This window comes from Etheostoma cragini, chromosome 1, assembly GCF_013103735.1.
Source record: "Etheostoma cragini isolate CJK2018 chromosome 1, CSU_Ecrag_1.0, whole genome shotgun sequence".
In the NCBI taxonomy this organism is placed as follows: domain Eukaryota; kingdom Metazoa; phylum Chordata; class Actinopteri; order Perciformes; family Percidae; genus Etheostoma; species Etheostoma cragini.
Genome location: NC_048407.1, coordinates 15,111,535 through 15,125,461, shown reverse-complemented (window position 1 = coordinate 15,125,461; position 13,927 = coordinate 15,111,535). Strand labels below are relative to the sequence as shown.

Sequence of the window (13,927 nt, the reverse complement as noted above, 5' to 3'; positions counted from 1 at the left end):
CAATAATAACCATTTTTACACTCAGGTCAATTTGGTGTATTTTCCAGGCGGCTTTTTCCTCAGTGTCGTACAGCAATAATGACGTAATTTCCTCCTGTTAGCACAACAAGGGAAATCATTTTAGCCCCGAAAATGAGTTTGTTTTTGCCTAAATTAACTTGCAAAAAAGACATAGATGAGGTTATCAAATGCGTAGCAGAGAAAGTCGTAGTTTTGAGGTTTGGGAGAGACGAAGACTCGATTTGTCTTCACCTCGATGAGATTGTAAGCAAGATCATTTGCAGATAACTCATCAAACGCCTGGAAGTGTCACGACCAATAGTGCTCTTGCTAATGTGTCATTTCTGTTCGTTTTAGCTGTCAAAAACTGCACACGGCCTAAGCAACATGGCGTCCATCTACATTGTTGATGTGGATAAAGCTCCCGTCTACACAAGATACTTTGACATCAGTTACATCCCCTCCACTGTTTTCTTTTTCAACGGACAGCACATGAAAGTGGATTATGGGTGAGTGGACGGAGGTATCTGAGGTTGTAATTGGATGATAAGTCAAATTTTTCGTCGTCGTTATTTTCTATTCTCTATGTCAAAACGTATACAAAATAGCACTGAAACCATAGACTGTAAGTAGTATTAATTTTAACAGTCTATAACTGGAACTGACGATTTTCGTTAGCAAATAATATGCTGATTATGTTCTTAAAGTAGTATTGATCTACAAAATGTCAGAGAATGGAGACAAATGATCATAATTCGCAGAGCGTGTTGGCATCTCCAAATGTATTGTTTTGCCTAAACAATAGTTCAACATATTCAAATTTTATAAGCTGAAACCTTTTATTTTTTACATTTTTGCTGTGAATATGACTTAAATAATAAATCGACCATCATAGTAATACTTCAATTCCATTTCAATAGAGTCATTGTTACAGTTCTACAATTAATTATGTTAAAATTAAATTTAAAAAGTTAAATTAAAATGAATTATGTTTATAATGTTACAACTCAGAGCCAATGGTCCATACCCCAAAAGCTGCGTAGTTTAAGAAAAGCATTACCTATTTACATTTTAGAAGCTGGCTTTTGCATATTTACCATAGTTACCGAAGATTGTGCATATGGTCAGATTGACCCTATTTTCTCTCTCAGCTCCCCAGATCACACCAAGTTTGTCGGCAGCTTCAAGACCAAGCAAGATTTCATGGATCTGATTGAAGTCATATACAGAGGAGCCATGCGCGGCAAGATGATTGTCCAGAGTCCCATAGATCCTCAAAATATTCCCAAATTTGAGCTCCTCTACCATGGGATTTAAAATCAACTCTTCCACTTTGCGGCCTTATTTCCTATTGATTGGCATCAACCACGTCTGGTTGATTGACAAAAATAGCTTTAATTTCAAGCAACCATCTGAAGAAGGTTTGATATTAAAGTGTCTTGTGTTCATTTTCATATGGCAAATGACAAAGTACATTGGTCTTTATGCCTTTTCCTCTTGCTATGTTTAAAGGTTTTGTTCACGTGTCCTGCACACATTCCAGCCGGTTTCACTATCAACATTTCAATAAACCACACTAACGTGAAGTCACTGTGCGACACAATGGAAAGAAGACTGCAAGCCAGTAAACATGGATGTAAACAAAACAGGTTTCGAACTTTTAAGAAAAATGAAAGAAAATGCATTAAATATGTTTGTTAGACCTAAAAAAACACACACAGTTTGTCCTGGCAATGAACACAGACTGTAAACACAAACCTTTGTTTGTTTACAAGAAAACTCCAACGGGCACTTTTTTTGGAAATACATTTACTACCAATACCATAACTATACAAAGATGGACTATGCATCTACACTTCCTCCCCCAGTACATAAGTGAAGCCAAACTATTTCAGATACGCAGTAGGGATTGGGCGGTGAAGCCACGTCATCAACATTTCGCACGACCAAATGCAAGTCAATCATGACGTTTCACCCTGTTTTTATAGCATCAAATAACTAATAAAACCTAATTTTTCAGAAAAATAAACACTTGAACAAACAATGTCATAAGAGCTACCTAAAATGACAGAAACAATCTTTTAAGCCCATGTCCTATCCACTAACATGGAAAAGTGGAGATATTATGAGCAGCCATCAACCAGGTGGCGTTTGAGACGGTTGGCTTTCATTTTGGGAATCTGTCAAGCCCTTCGTCTTTATACACAGTCTTGTATTGACATTTTAGACTTAAACTTTTTTAAGAAAGGACAAGGAAACATAAGGAAATGGGCTTTGTTGAAGTTCCCAGAGTCAAATTTATTTATAGCAGGAAATTTTTATCAAAAGAAAATTATTTCATATTTCCAAAAAAACAACTTCTGTCTCATGTTTGATAAAGACAATGTGAGTTTTGTGAAGGTTCTGCAACTGTATACTGAATTAATTCTTTTGTAAAAAAGCAGTGTCATCTTGATGTTTCCCATGGAAAAGAGCTGGATATCATCGGTGATAGATAGATTAGATAGATGTAAAATTAATGTTATGTACTGTATGCTCTTTTTTGTAATAAACTTTTACATTTTATCTTGTACCATTCATTACCCCCCCCCCCCCCCCCCCCCCCCCCCACACACACACACACACACACACACAAAACAGTGGCTTGAATAAGTTAACACACCCTTGCTAGAGTTGATTAAAAAGACAAATAAAAAAACATCTTTTGGAATTTGATCTTAATGCATTAATTCAAAACTTATTAAGAAAAACCTAATAAGAAAAAACAACCTTTAAGGGCACTAATTTTCTTTGTGAATGATCGATGATTGATGATATTGTAAATAAATAAATCTGCTTCCTTAAAATACATGGGGCATAAGTACACACATGCCTATGTTAAATTCCCATAGAAGTAGGCAGATCTTTATTTTTAAAGGCCAGCTATTTCATGAATCCAGGATACTATGCATCCTGATAAAGTTCCCCTGGCCGTTGGAATTAAAATAACACCACATCATCACCTACCCTTCACATAGAGATAGGCATGGGGAACTTTCCATAAGATCATCTCTCAATGCAAATCAAACCAGCTATTAAGCTAATTGAAATAACAACATGCCAATCTCTTTGTATGGTGAAGGGTATGTGATGATGGGGGGGTTATTTTTATTTCAAAGGTCAGGGAAACTTTATCAGGATGCATAGTCTCCTGATCCATGAAATAACTGGCCTTTAAAAGTACAAATGTGCCTGCTTCTATGGGAATTTAACATAGGTGTGTATAATTATGCCCCCTGTATTTTAAGGAAGAACATTTATTTTATTTACAATACATTATTAATTCACAAAGAACACTAAACATCTTAATATTATACTATATTATATAAATTATTATGTATTAACATCATACTATAATTTCCCATTTTGTTGGGATCAATAAATATCTATCTATCTATCTTGGGGGAGCTGCACCCAGCCAGGTTATGTGAACAGTTATGGACTAGTTCCAGAGGGTGGCAGCAATGCAACCAGAATGCAACATGGCTGATGCATGCTGCTCCAGCTGAGTGAAATAACACCCCCTCCTGACAGTTCCCTCTAACTTCAAGCTGGCCAAGAGGAAGGAGGTGGCACCAGCAGAGGGGGGAGCCTGCTGGGGAAGCCTGCCTCATGAGATCCTGCTCCACATCTTCCAGGACCTGCCTCTGCTAAGGCTTACACGTCTCTGGTACCCTGTAATCACGAGCAATCAGTCACTACACAGGAACCAGGACTTGTTCTGTTGTTGTTGAATGATGTTTCAACTCCCTCTCTACTTCCTTTTATACTCAAAGCATGTGAATGAAGCATGTGTGGAGGCAGAGTTTGTGTGATGCTTTACATCTGGCTGCTGTGTAGTGGACTCCCACAAATTTAACACATGCGTCGACCCAGTGACATTATTGCAACTAAATATAAAAGCATACAGGATTTTCAAAACATATGTGTTTATTATTCATCATTATAAAATGTAATCCTCACTTAATAGCTGTGTTGTGTTTTTTAAATACGATAACATGAAAACAGTGTGACAGTGTGAAAGTGATCATTCATGGTGAACATACAGAGAATTGTCACCTGAATCTTCAGCTCCCCTCGGCTTTAGGGGAGCTTTGTAGTAATAACCCACAACTTCCCTGTTTTGATTCACTGTCACCGGTTTCAGCAAGTTTTTTTTCAGACGCAGGAGAGAGCTGTTTCAGCTAAAAAGCTCTAAAAGCCCAGTGTGCATAACCTGCTCTTCACCAAACAGCAGGCAGACAGTTTTTTTACTGCCCTCAAGTGGCCCCAAGAACAAAGAAAATGACCAGAGAGGGATAAAAATACAATCATAAACTCATATCTGGTGTTTGTGGGCTGAAGGCCACGTGCCTCAGGGTAAATTAATGGTTTCTGGTCACATTTTGCCTCTAAGCATTCTGTCCTCAAAGTATTAAGTTGGGTATTAGCAGGTTAGTTTTGCAGCTGATGTTAGTGTTAGTATAGAGGTTAAAATAAACTTGAATTGTCTTTTGTTAAGTTAGTTTTGAGTAAGTAAAATATGCTCCTCAAAGGAATACTTCACCCTCAAAACGATCATGTGATTCCTTGAATTCCAGAAGAAAAAATAGTTTTTCTTGCATGCCTGCACGGTGAATGAAGAATCCAAAAACGGAGAACGGAATCTTATTTCTACTTTAATTCATCAAGAAACTGTTTTTGGATTCTTAGTTGACTGTAGAGGCATGCAAGTAAAAACAAAATGCTCTTCAAGAAGTCAAGGTAACACGTGGTGAGTGATTGATATACACATGATCATTCTGAGGGTGAAGTATTCCTTTTAAGCTTAACCAAAGAAAGAATATCTGTGCAAGAACCAGATCCTTTGAATCAGATTTCTATTTTTATTGGGTCGCTATATGTGTGTCGGGGCTGGAACCATGGTTTTATTTTTGTTTTTCTAAAAACCTTTGTTTGGGGCATTTGGGCCTTTAATTAATAGGACAGCTGTAGACAGGAAATGGGGGAGAGAGAGGGGAAAGACATGAACCCTGGGCCGCTTCAGAAAGGTCTGAGCCTTGGTACACGCTTTACCTGGTGAGCTACCGGGGCGCCCCAGGAAACATGCTTTTCACATGCCATAACTGTGGTGCTGCTTTGAGTTTCAGCTCAGCACACCCAGAACTCATCAAAAAGATAATCAAAAGGCACTCTACCACCAGCTTCAAGGTGACAGATGGTGACGAGGAGAGAAGTGGGTCTAATGAAGGATGCATTAAGTTTGTGGTGAGGGACCATTTGGTATTTATGGAATGGGCCACTGGAGGAAAATAGGTGAGGGTCATGTCTTTTTATTCTTTGTTGAAGACAGGGTCAATCTAACTATTTTTTAATTTAGGTGGAAGGGTCACCCAACTTTTATTTTCATGAAAACAGCTACATTTCAAAGTGGCTTGTTTGTTGCATATTTTTCCATGTAGCTCCATGTAGCTCTCTCAGTCTTGCCCCCCAATCACTAGCAGATTAGACCCTCCCTGTGTAGTCAGCCAGACAGTTTGAGCTGTAGCTTTGTAGAGACTGTGGGATTTCCCAAACTGAATAATTTCCATATAAACACAACACTTCTTTGCTAGTGCTAAAATATCCAATGACTGAGGAAGCCTAGTGACCACTCCAAAGCAATGTTATTATTATCTATAGTGCTTTGTTAAATGGTCTCAATGTTTTAATGTTTTATTTGATGTAAATACTAGCTTACTAGAAGAGTAACTTATTATTTGAAGTAATGCAGTAATGCAGGAAGTGTGCATTTAGTTTATTTTGTTTCCACAACAATGTTAGTGAGTAAATCTACTGAAATGGCCTCCACAACAGTAGAGTGTGATGTGTAAGATGAGAAGGCAGAGGTTAAGTCATGTATGTTATATTATTAATAAAACAAGGGGTATCTGTACATCTTTGCCAAGTGCAAACCAGAAGACAAGACATTAAATGCTGGGGAGGGTCATGCTTTTTTTTCTAAAACATTTTGGAGGGTCATAGAAACATGTATTAGTGGCAAAGGGAGGATGAAGTCTTTTTTGTCTATAGATCCCAAAACTCCTGGTGGCCCCTTAAATAAAAAATGAACAGTCCATTAATGAGGTAATTCAGCAGACTTGAAGATATATATATATTATATATTGTTTCTATTACTTTTTTTGTTGCAATAGAGAAAGAATATTAGTTGGAAGATGTCTTAAGAGGACTCATCAAGGCTGTTGTCTGTGGACACCCTTGGACTGTACAATGAAAGAGACCTGCAAACTGGTCAGTTAAAATGGATACTTCTTTTACAGGGTGGATAGTCATCCTTTTTGTGTATTTTATATGTAAATGTTAATTGAAAAATCTTCCCATTAATGTTTTTCAGTTGTTACCCTTTAACAGCAACCCATCATGTCTTAATTTTCTGAAGGTCTGCAAGACCTTACAATGAACTGTGTCCTATACTGAATTACAGTACATTGTGTTGTATAACATCATACCATGTGCTTGTTATAAACTGCATTTCTATTCAGTGCTTATAGATGGTTATTGTTATGGTCATGCCGAGGAAGGACTGCAGTATTTCATAGAGTGTAGGCCTCCAGTGACACTGTGTTTTCTTATAGCTATACTGAGAAGATTTATTGGAAGGTAACATTTTTCTTTTTTCACATCAACATTTTCCAAAGTTTCAATATTTGAATTTTGAGCATCTGAGTTTTGAATATGTATTCCATGTCTGAACTATAAAAAAAACTGTAAATTTAATTTGCTTTTAGTGTTTTTTATTTATTATTGTAGCTTTTGTTGCACAGTTTTCAAGACTGTACAGGGCTGAAGAGAGCTGAATTTGATCTTTGTTCTTTGATCTCTCTAAGATGCTCCACAAAGTTTAGTATTTTTTAGCAATTAGTAAAACAGTGACAAACTATTTTGGGAGTGAAATGTATTGTTTTCTTTAGATTCTTTATTTATAATACATAACACTTTTATATAGCCACTTATAACTCTTGTGCGCCTCTTGCAGGGAAACCTAAGATACAGTGGATACTCCCCAAGTGGGTCGCTTGAACGGCACGCCACTGCTGGTAGGGGACGACACGGCTAAGACGAGTCTGTTCTGCTTACCACTGAAAACTTTGGCAACAGCTAAAGGAATTAGCAAACTAGCCCACCAATTAAATTAATAGTTTTTAAAGCTGTCGTGATTGGGTGTGATGCTTGGGGTGGCTGGAATGACGGGCAGGTAAGATTATTAGCAAACATTAACAACCGCTAATTTCAGCCAGCAAGCCAAAGCTAACGTCACGAACGCTTGCCAACGTAGCTAACCATTTGGGGTAAAGTTAGCTAGCTAACTGTTTAGCTACAATAGATGCAGCATTTTGAAGGCACCAGCAAAATATTTAATATCAATTCATATATTGTTCCAGTTTAATGTTGGTTCACTTTTGATATCGTTATAGCTGGTTAACTAACGATATGCGAAATAATGGTAACGAAATCGTTGTTCGGGTCTTTCCCACACTGGAGCAAACTCTAAGATTAGCATGCTAACGTTAGTTAGCTAGCTAGCTGTTAATGCAGTTAATGGTTTTGAATTCTCAACACAATAAGAGTTATTAGTACTTGCACTCTAACGTTAATCATAAAGGTTATAAGCATTTAGCTAACTAACGCTAGCTAACCTAGGTGTGACTGTGATTGATTTGAAGTTACTAAAAGACAGCAGCTAGCGTAAACGTTAAGAATGCATGGGGAAATGTTAAACATTAATTCACTTTACGTTTGCTTGGCCTCGGCAAACACTACTGTTTTAGTTTTCAACTTCATTTTTATTAAACCACCGTGCGTGCGTTTGTGCGCGCGCGAGCGTGCGTCAGGTTTGAGTATCTCTATTCCAGTACCAAATTAGGCGATGGCTGTGCGGTGTTAGTGAGTTCCACAACTGACTCATATATTCTTTCCCACTCCACATGGTGACAGCTGCTGAAACAAGTAGTTAATGGAGAAGTTATGTGGAAAATGATAAACACTGGTGCAGCCCTGCATCATTTCACACTGACTCTGGGGAAGTAATGTATTTTCTTGTCTCATGCAACAGCATTGCTAATGCCCTGGCCAGTGCAGCCTGTGAGCGATGTAAGAGTGGCTTTGCTCCAACTGAGAAGATTGTCAACAGTAATGGAGAGCTGTACCATGAGCAGTGCTTTGTGTGTGCTCAGTGTTTTCAGCAGTTCCCAGATGGACTCTTCTATGAGGTAGTGCACTCAAATAATCACAGTTAAAACACATTAAAACAATGATGAGCCACACTCTATGCACTGCATGTGTGGTGATGTTACATTTTTATATAGAGAATGTTTCTCTCAAGTGAAGGAATCTCAATCTTCTTCTCTTCGCAGTTTGAAGGAAGAAAATATTGTGAACATGACTTCCAGATGCTCTTCGCCCCTTGCTGTCATCAGTGTGGTGAGTGTTATAGGGCCTCATTCGTTCTGTCCACATCTAGTATTTGTGGGTCATGATGTCATGATGTGTGGACCCCAAAAAGACTAGTGACCACATTGTGTTGTCCAACAGACCTTTCATAAACCGCTCCATGCTTAGCATGCACTGTATACTAAAGCAGCTAGCCGTCACCACATCTCCCCACACAATTTGGGAACCACTGCACTATGGTACATATGTGAATGTAAGCCTGACCTTCATATCTTGTTGGAGAGATCAGGTCCCCTATTCATACTTTTGTTTATAACTTCCCACTTGTATTAGGATCACCCAAGATGCATTTTAGTGCTTCTTAAGCTTATTTTAATACTGCTTGACTGTGTGAAAGGGGAGACGGTATGCTCTAATTAAATTAAATGGGCAATTAAAATGCATTCCACTTTAAAGTGTCACTTTGAGAACACTATAGAAAGCACCGTAGTGTGTTGTACTAACACCAGGACTCCATAATGGCATGCTCATTAGAAACTACTGTACAGTATCCAGCATCCAGTCCCAACAAATATTGGAAAAGTCAAACTTAGACTTGTCTCAAACTGAACTCTCACTTATGGGTTTCCCTTAGGGGAGTTCATCATTGGTCGTGTGATTAAGGCCATGAACAATAGTTGGCACCCTGACTGCTTCTGTTGTGACATTTGCCAGGCTGTACTTGCAGATGTGGGGTTTGTCAAAAATGCTGGCAGGTGAGTATCTCATCTTATTACAGTCTTAATATAACACTGTGACAGCCTGTAGAACAGGTGGTTACACACATGTCAATCTGCTAGCATCCTTACTTTTGTGTTTTAACAAATAATGGAACTTTGAGCAGCTGTGACAGAGTATGTCAAACATCATACACGTAGACTTTCTTGACACCCCTATATTTTGTTTTCTATTTTACTTCAGGCACCTGTGTCGACCATGCCATAACCGCGAGAAAGCTCGTGGCCTGGGCAAGTATATCTGCCAGAAGTGCCATGCCATCATTGAGGAGCAGCCACTGATTTTTAAGAATGACCCATATCACCCAGACCACTTCAACTGCAGCAACTGTGGGTCAGTCTTCCCACTCTGCCCCACTGTTTAGTACAGAAAACCCTCTTCAGAATATATATTTCAAGACCACATGAAAAAATCTTTGTGTTGTTCAATGTTTCTCTGTCTGCAGGAAAGAATTGACAGTTGAAGCCAGGGAACTCAAGGGAGAGCTCTTCTGTTTGCCCTGCCACGACAAGATGGGTGTACCAATCTGTGGCGCCTGTAGGAGACCTATTGAGGGGCGTGTTGTCAATGCCATGGGCAAGCAGTGGCATGTGGAGGTTTGTCAACAAGAATGAGATTCTAATACACTGGATACAATGTTACATTCCTGTATTTGGTACTTGTTTGGAAAGAAGTAAGGACAGGCAAGTGTAACTGATTTAGACATTATCTCTCAATTGCGTGGCCAACTTGATGTGTCCAAATTCCCAGAGAGAGGTACATCAAGGGGTGAATTAAATAATTAGGAAATAGTAACAAAATCATGTGCCATTGATTCAGGCAAATCCTAAATTGAATATAACAGCTGTTTATGTAAAAATGTTCTGCACATTGTAAGTGGGACTAAAAGGAGTAGGCTTCAGAAAGACCACTGACAGGTTAATAATAGTGAACAAATGTCATGCTGATGAACTTTAATGGACGATTTATGCCTTTTAACAAAAGCAGAATAAAAGTCTCTAGAATAAGTTTCACATTTAGTAACCTTTAATTATGCATATGAATTCATTAAATAAACCACTTTAGTACCAAAACACAGTTAATAAGCAACATTAAGGAAGTAGGATGGATGTGAGCACTTTTAAGTAAGAATATTTCTCCTAAAGCCGATCACACCAGATCAAGTTGTGAGTTTATCTGTATGGAGGCTGCCGAATATATATATATATATATATATATATATATATATATATATATATATATATATATATATATATATATATATATATATGGCGTCAAGCAAGTAGAACTTATTAAAAATAAATAAGAATAACCCTATGTGGGAATACTATAGAAATATTCCAGTGGTTTCTTTTTGGCACTAGTTGGCTAAATGTGATTTAAAAACACATTTAAGGACAATGACATGTCTCCAAAGGTCATGCTTGTAACTTTTAAAAACATATCTAAGTAAGTAAACATATTCATGTAATATTCATGCTGTGTTGGCACCTGCTGCTTTCGTCAGTTTCCCTTAGCAACATTTGTTTTTGTTTTCAGCATTTTGTGTGTGCCAAGTGTGAGAAGCCTTTCCTCGGTCATCGGCATTACGAGAGGAAGGGATTGGCTTACTGTGAGACTCATTATAACCAGGTAAGAAACAAAAGAGCCAAGTAAAATAATGGCTGTGGAGGACACGTTCTGTTAGCAGTGCTGCTGTAATAAAAACTGTGATGGAAGGTTGGTGAATGGCCAACCTAAAATGCAAAGGCAGAAACTCCAAAGTCCAGGAAACAAGCGGGCAAAGACATGGAGACAAGGAGACAAGACATGACAGAAAATCAGGCTACCAAAATAAGACAAGAAAGCAGACAACAATAATAAGACAAGACAAAAACACCAAAACCATAACAAAAACTCTGTTTCTCTGTTATTAAGCTCTTTGGCGATGTGTGCTATCACTGCAACCGAGTGATTGAAGGGGATGGTGAGTATTAATGTAATAAAGTACACATTCAGTACAGTGTTTTTTTACATAGAATGTCCTGAACACAACCGTCGAATATTCATAATGTCCTTTTTACCTTCTGTGAACCCGTCAGTGGTGTCTGCTCTCAACAAGGCTTGGTGTGTCAGCTGTTTCTCATGCTCCACCTGCCACACTAAACTCACTCTCAAGTAAGTGATGTTGTTCATTCATTTTCAGCATCTTTTACTAACTAATCATGTACAATACTAGCAGATGATTGTTGTTTTCCTCTCAGGACTCTGTAACACCCCTACTTAACCCCTCCTTTAGTGTCATTCTTAACACTTGTCTTTGTGTATTTCACTCTCCTGCTACTACTCTTCCCTCTTTGGCTCTTTTCCTCCTATTTCCCCTCTTACATGCTTCACTTCCCTTCTATGGTAACTCAGAGATAAGTTTGTTGAAATTGACCTGAAGCCGGTATGCAAGCACTGCTATGAGCACATGCCTGAGGAGCTGAAACGACGCTTGGCTCGGCGTGAGCGGGATGCCAAAGACCGCAAGAAAAAACCTGCTGTCTGTCTGTAGTGTTATTATTGTTACCAACTCACCACTCCATCCTGGTTGGTGCTGTTGCTACCTTCTGTTTCTGTGGTGTTACCTGTTTGACATTATGGCATGATGTCATTGTTTCTCATTCGTTTTGTAAAGTAAAACCAACACCCTGCAATTGTTTGGAGTTAATGGAACTTGTTCAAAACTGCTATAGTATACATTTATATCAAACAAGTTTGCCTCTACTGATGCTTATCAGAAGGGCTGCGACTAACAATTACTTTAATTATTGAACAATCTGTTCAATTAATGGGTTAGTTGTTTGGTCTATAACATGTCAGAAAATAGAAAAAAGTCCAAGTTGGCAACTTCAAATGTCTTGTTTTGTTCATTTGGTCTAAAGCCCGTGATATTGTGTGCATATTCTAGTCTAGATGGTTTCTCCCTGTGCTTGTGTTCTGGCTTATGCATGTGTTTTCTAAATAATCCCTTAATCTACTAATTGTTTGAGTTTGATTTATGAGAAACTTATACTTCCTCAAGCTTTATTGTTTGAGTGAGATAAGTAATTGCGGCCTTGCGCTAAACAACAAACCTGCATGATCATTTCAATGTTATCCAAGATAATTCCAGATCAGAAGATGAATGTTACCTCCTTAAAGTACGGCCCTAATGTTAGGATTATTTAAAGTGACCAGATTGTGACCTTATAACATTTGAACCTGCAGTGATGATGATAATATTTAGATAAAAAACAATGCATGTGCGGGGGAAATGTGAAAGGTTAATTTGGGCTACAGTCTAATAATTAGATATGATTTATTTCTATTGACATGGACTTTCTTCCTTTCGCAGGAACAAGTTTGTTGAGTTTGACATGAAGCCTGTTTGTAAAAAGTGTTATGAGAAGTTTCCTCTGGAGCTGAAGAAAAGGCTCAAGAAGCTAGCAGAGTCCTTGGGACGCAAGTAAACTTCTGGCCAAACAACCTGGAAGTGTTCCTACTGTGTGTGGGATGTAAAACATCCAGGACGAATGCAGAATAACAACATAAGGACCCAGCATCACACCATAACACCAAGATTAGTCATTTAAAGGGCATCCGGTTACAATTCTAACTGGATATCACTGTGTTGTTGACATAAAAGGGGTCTGTTTTACTTTTACTTTTTTTATTATTGTTTTTTAAACATTCCTAAATTGTCTAAATTAGTATTTTTCTGTAGAATAGATGTGTTGTCTCAGTTTATTATGACTTTACCTTGAGCATGATGCAAACGGCTATGTCTAAAATGTTCTTTACTTTGAAAAAAAAATGTTTTGACATTATATTGAATTACACGTGTGCCTTGAAAAAAAAAATATATATAACGCATATATATATATAATATATAGACGCATAGTTTATATATATATATATATATATATATATATATATATATATAAACTATGCGTCTTAAAATGCATATAATGGTTAGAATGTGACTTAGATGCAGTAATAATAGTTATGCCTTAATACATCCCAAAGCAAAACTCTACCTGCCTTATCACCTTTTGAGCTTTTATACCTCAGTTTGAATAATTACAAAGCATCCATCCACTGTATTCTTTAGGATATTGTAATTATGTCTCCTCTTGCTAACGTGAAAAAATACACGTATTATTAAAAAACGTAAAAATGAGCTATCACTGGGAGCAAGGCTTATATACAAACCATTAAGTGTTAATACATCCACTGGATATAATAAATTCTAGATGGTGATTAACTGGTGCCTCCTGTCATTTTCTACAAGCCTGACTTGATAAGTATTTCATTGAAAGAATTACTCCATGACTGTTGATTTGTCCAACTGGTCCCTTAATCGCAATGAGAGTTGGCAGAACATGAGATCAGAGGGTGCTCATGTGAGTAGAATAGTACAATATCCTTATTCAAAGTAAACTTCAGCATGTACTGTATGCTTTCAGTATGTATGGTAGGGAAATGTAATTGTGTGTACAGTAAATGCCTGCGGTTGGTTGGTCAGATATTTTTAGCCAAATTTAATGTTTGCATCTTTCTGAGGGAAATAGTTCAAAGGAATGAAGAATGAAATACACCGTAAACTGATTATTTAATATAAGCACACTTTGATGTGTGTGTGTGTGTGTGTTTGTGTGTGTGTGTGTGTGTGTGTATA

The 13,927-nt window shown here is 37.7% G+C and overlaps 2 protein-coding genes across 3 annotated transcripts; both read left to right on the top strand.

Moving 5' to 3' along the window:
- Positions 1 to 25: 25 nt before the first annotated feature.
- Positions 26 to 1,838, top strand: txnl4b (thioredoxin-like 4B). The gene is made up of 3 exons (XM_034878732.1): positions 26 to 264; positions 358 to 509; positions 1,152 to 1,838. The coding sequence occupies exons 1-3, from the start codon at positions 133 to 135 to the stop codon at positions 1,315 to 1,317; spliced, it is 450 nt and encodes a 149-aa protein (XP_034734623.1). The 5' UTR covers positions 26 to 132; the 3' UTR covers positions 1,318 to 1,838.
- A 5,220-nt stretch (positions 1,839 to 7,058) lies between these two features.
- LOC117948805 (LIM and senescent cell antigen-like-containing domain protein 1) lies at positions 7,059 to 12,855 on the top strand. 2 transcript variants are annotated; one of them, XM_034878670.1, is made up of 11 exons: positions 7,059 to 7,273; positions 8,132 to 8,288; positions 8,433 to 8,499; positions 9,104 to 9,224; positions 9,430 to 9,579; positions 9,692 to 9,842; positions 10,786 to 10,878; positions 11,164 to 11,212; positions 11,328 to 11,403; positions 11,644 to 11,821; positions 12,605 to 12,855. In XM_034878670.1, the coding sequence occupies exons 1-10, from the start codon at positions 7,245 to 7,247 to the stop codon at positions 11,780 to 11,782; spliced, it is 1,032 nt and encodes a 343-aa protein (XP_034734561.1). In that variant the 5' UTR covers positions 7,059 to 7,244; the 3' UTR covers positions 11,783 to 11,821; positions 12,605 to 12,855. The 2 variants fall into 2 exon arrangements, with proteins under 2 accessions (XP_034734561.1, XP_034734570.1); XM_034878679.1 differs by lacking the exon at positions 11,644 to 11,821.
- Positions 12,856 to 13,927: the final 1,072 nt, after the last annotated feature.

Bases quoted from the DNA above. Each gene is read 5' to 3' on its own strand.
- txnl4b (XM_034878732.1), top strand. From the start codon at position 133: ATGAGTTTGTTTTTGCCTAAATTAACTTGCAAAAAAGACATAGATGAG. The intron at 265-357 runs GTAAGCAAGATC...TGTTCGTTTTAG, and splicing joins GTCTTCACCTCGATGAGATT to CTGTCAAAAACTGCACACGG. The intron at 510-1,151 runs GTGAGTGGACGG...TTTCTCTCTCAG, and splicing joins CACATGAAAGTGGATTATGG to CTCCCCAGATCACACCAAGT.
- LOC117948805 (XM_034878670.1), top strand. From the start codon at position 7,245: ATGCTTGGGGTGGCTGGAATGACGGGCAG. The intron at 9,580-9,691 runs GTCAGTCTTCCC...CTCTGTCTGCAG, and splicing joins TTCAACTGCAGCAACTGTGG to GAAAGAATTGACAGTTGAAG. The intron at 11,404-11,643 runs GTAAGTGATGTT...ATGGTAACTCAG, and splicing joins CACACTAAACTCACTCTCAA to AGATAAGTTTGTTGAAATTG.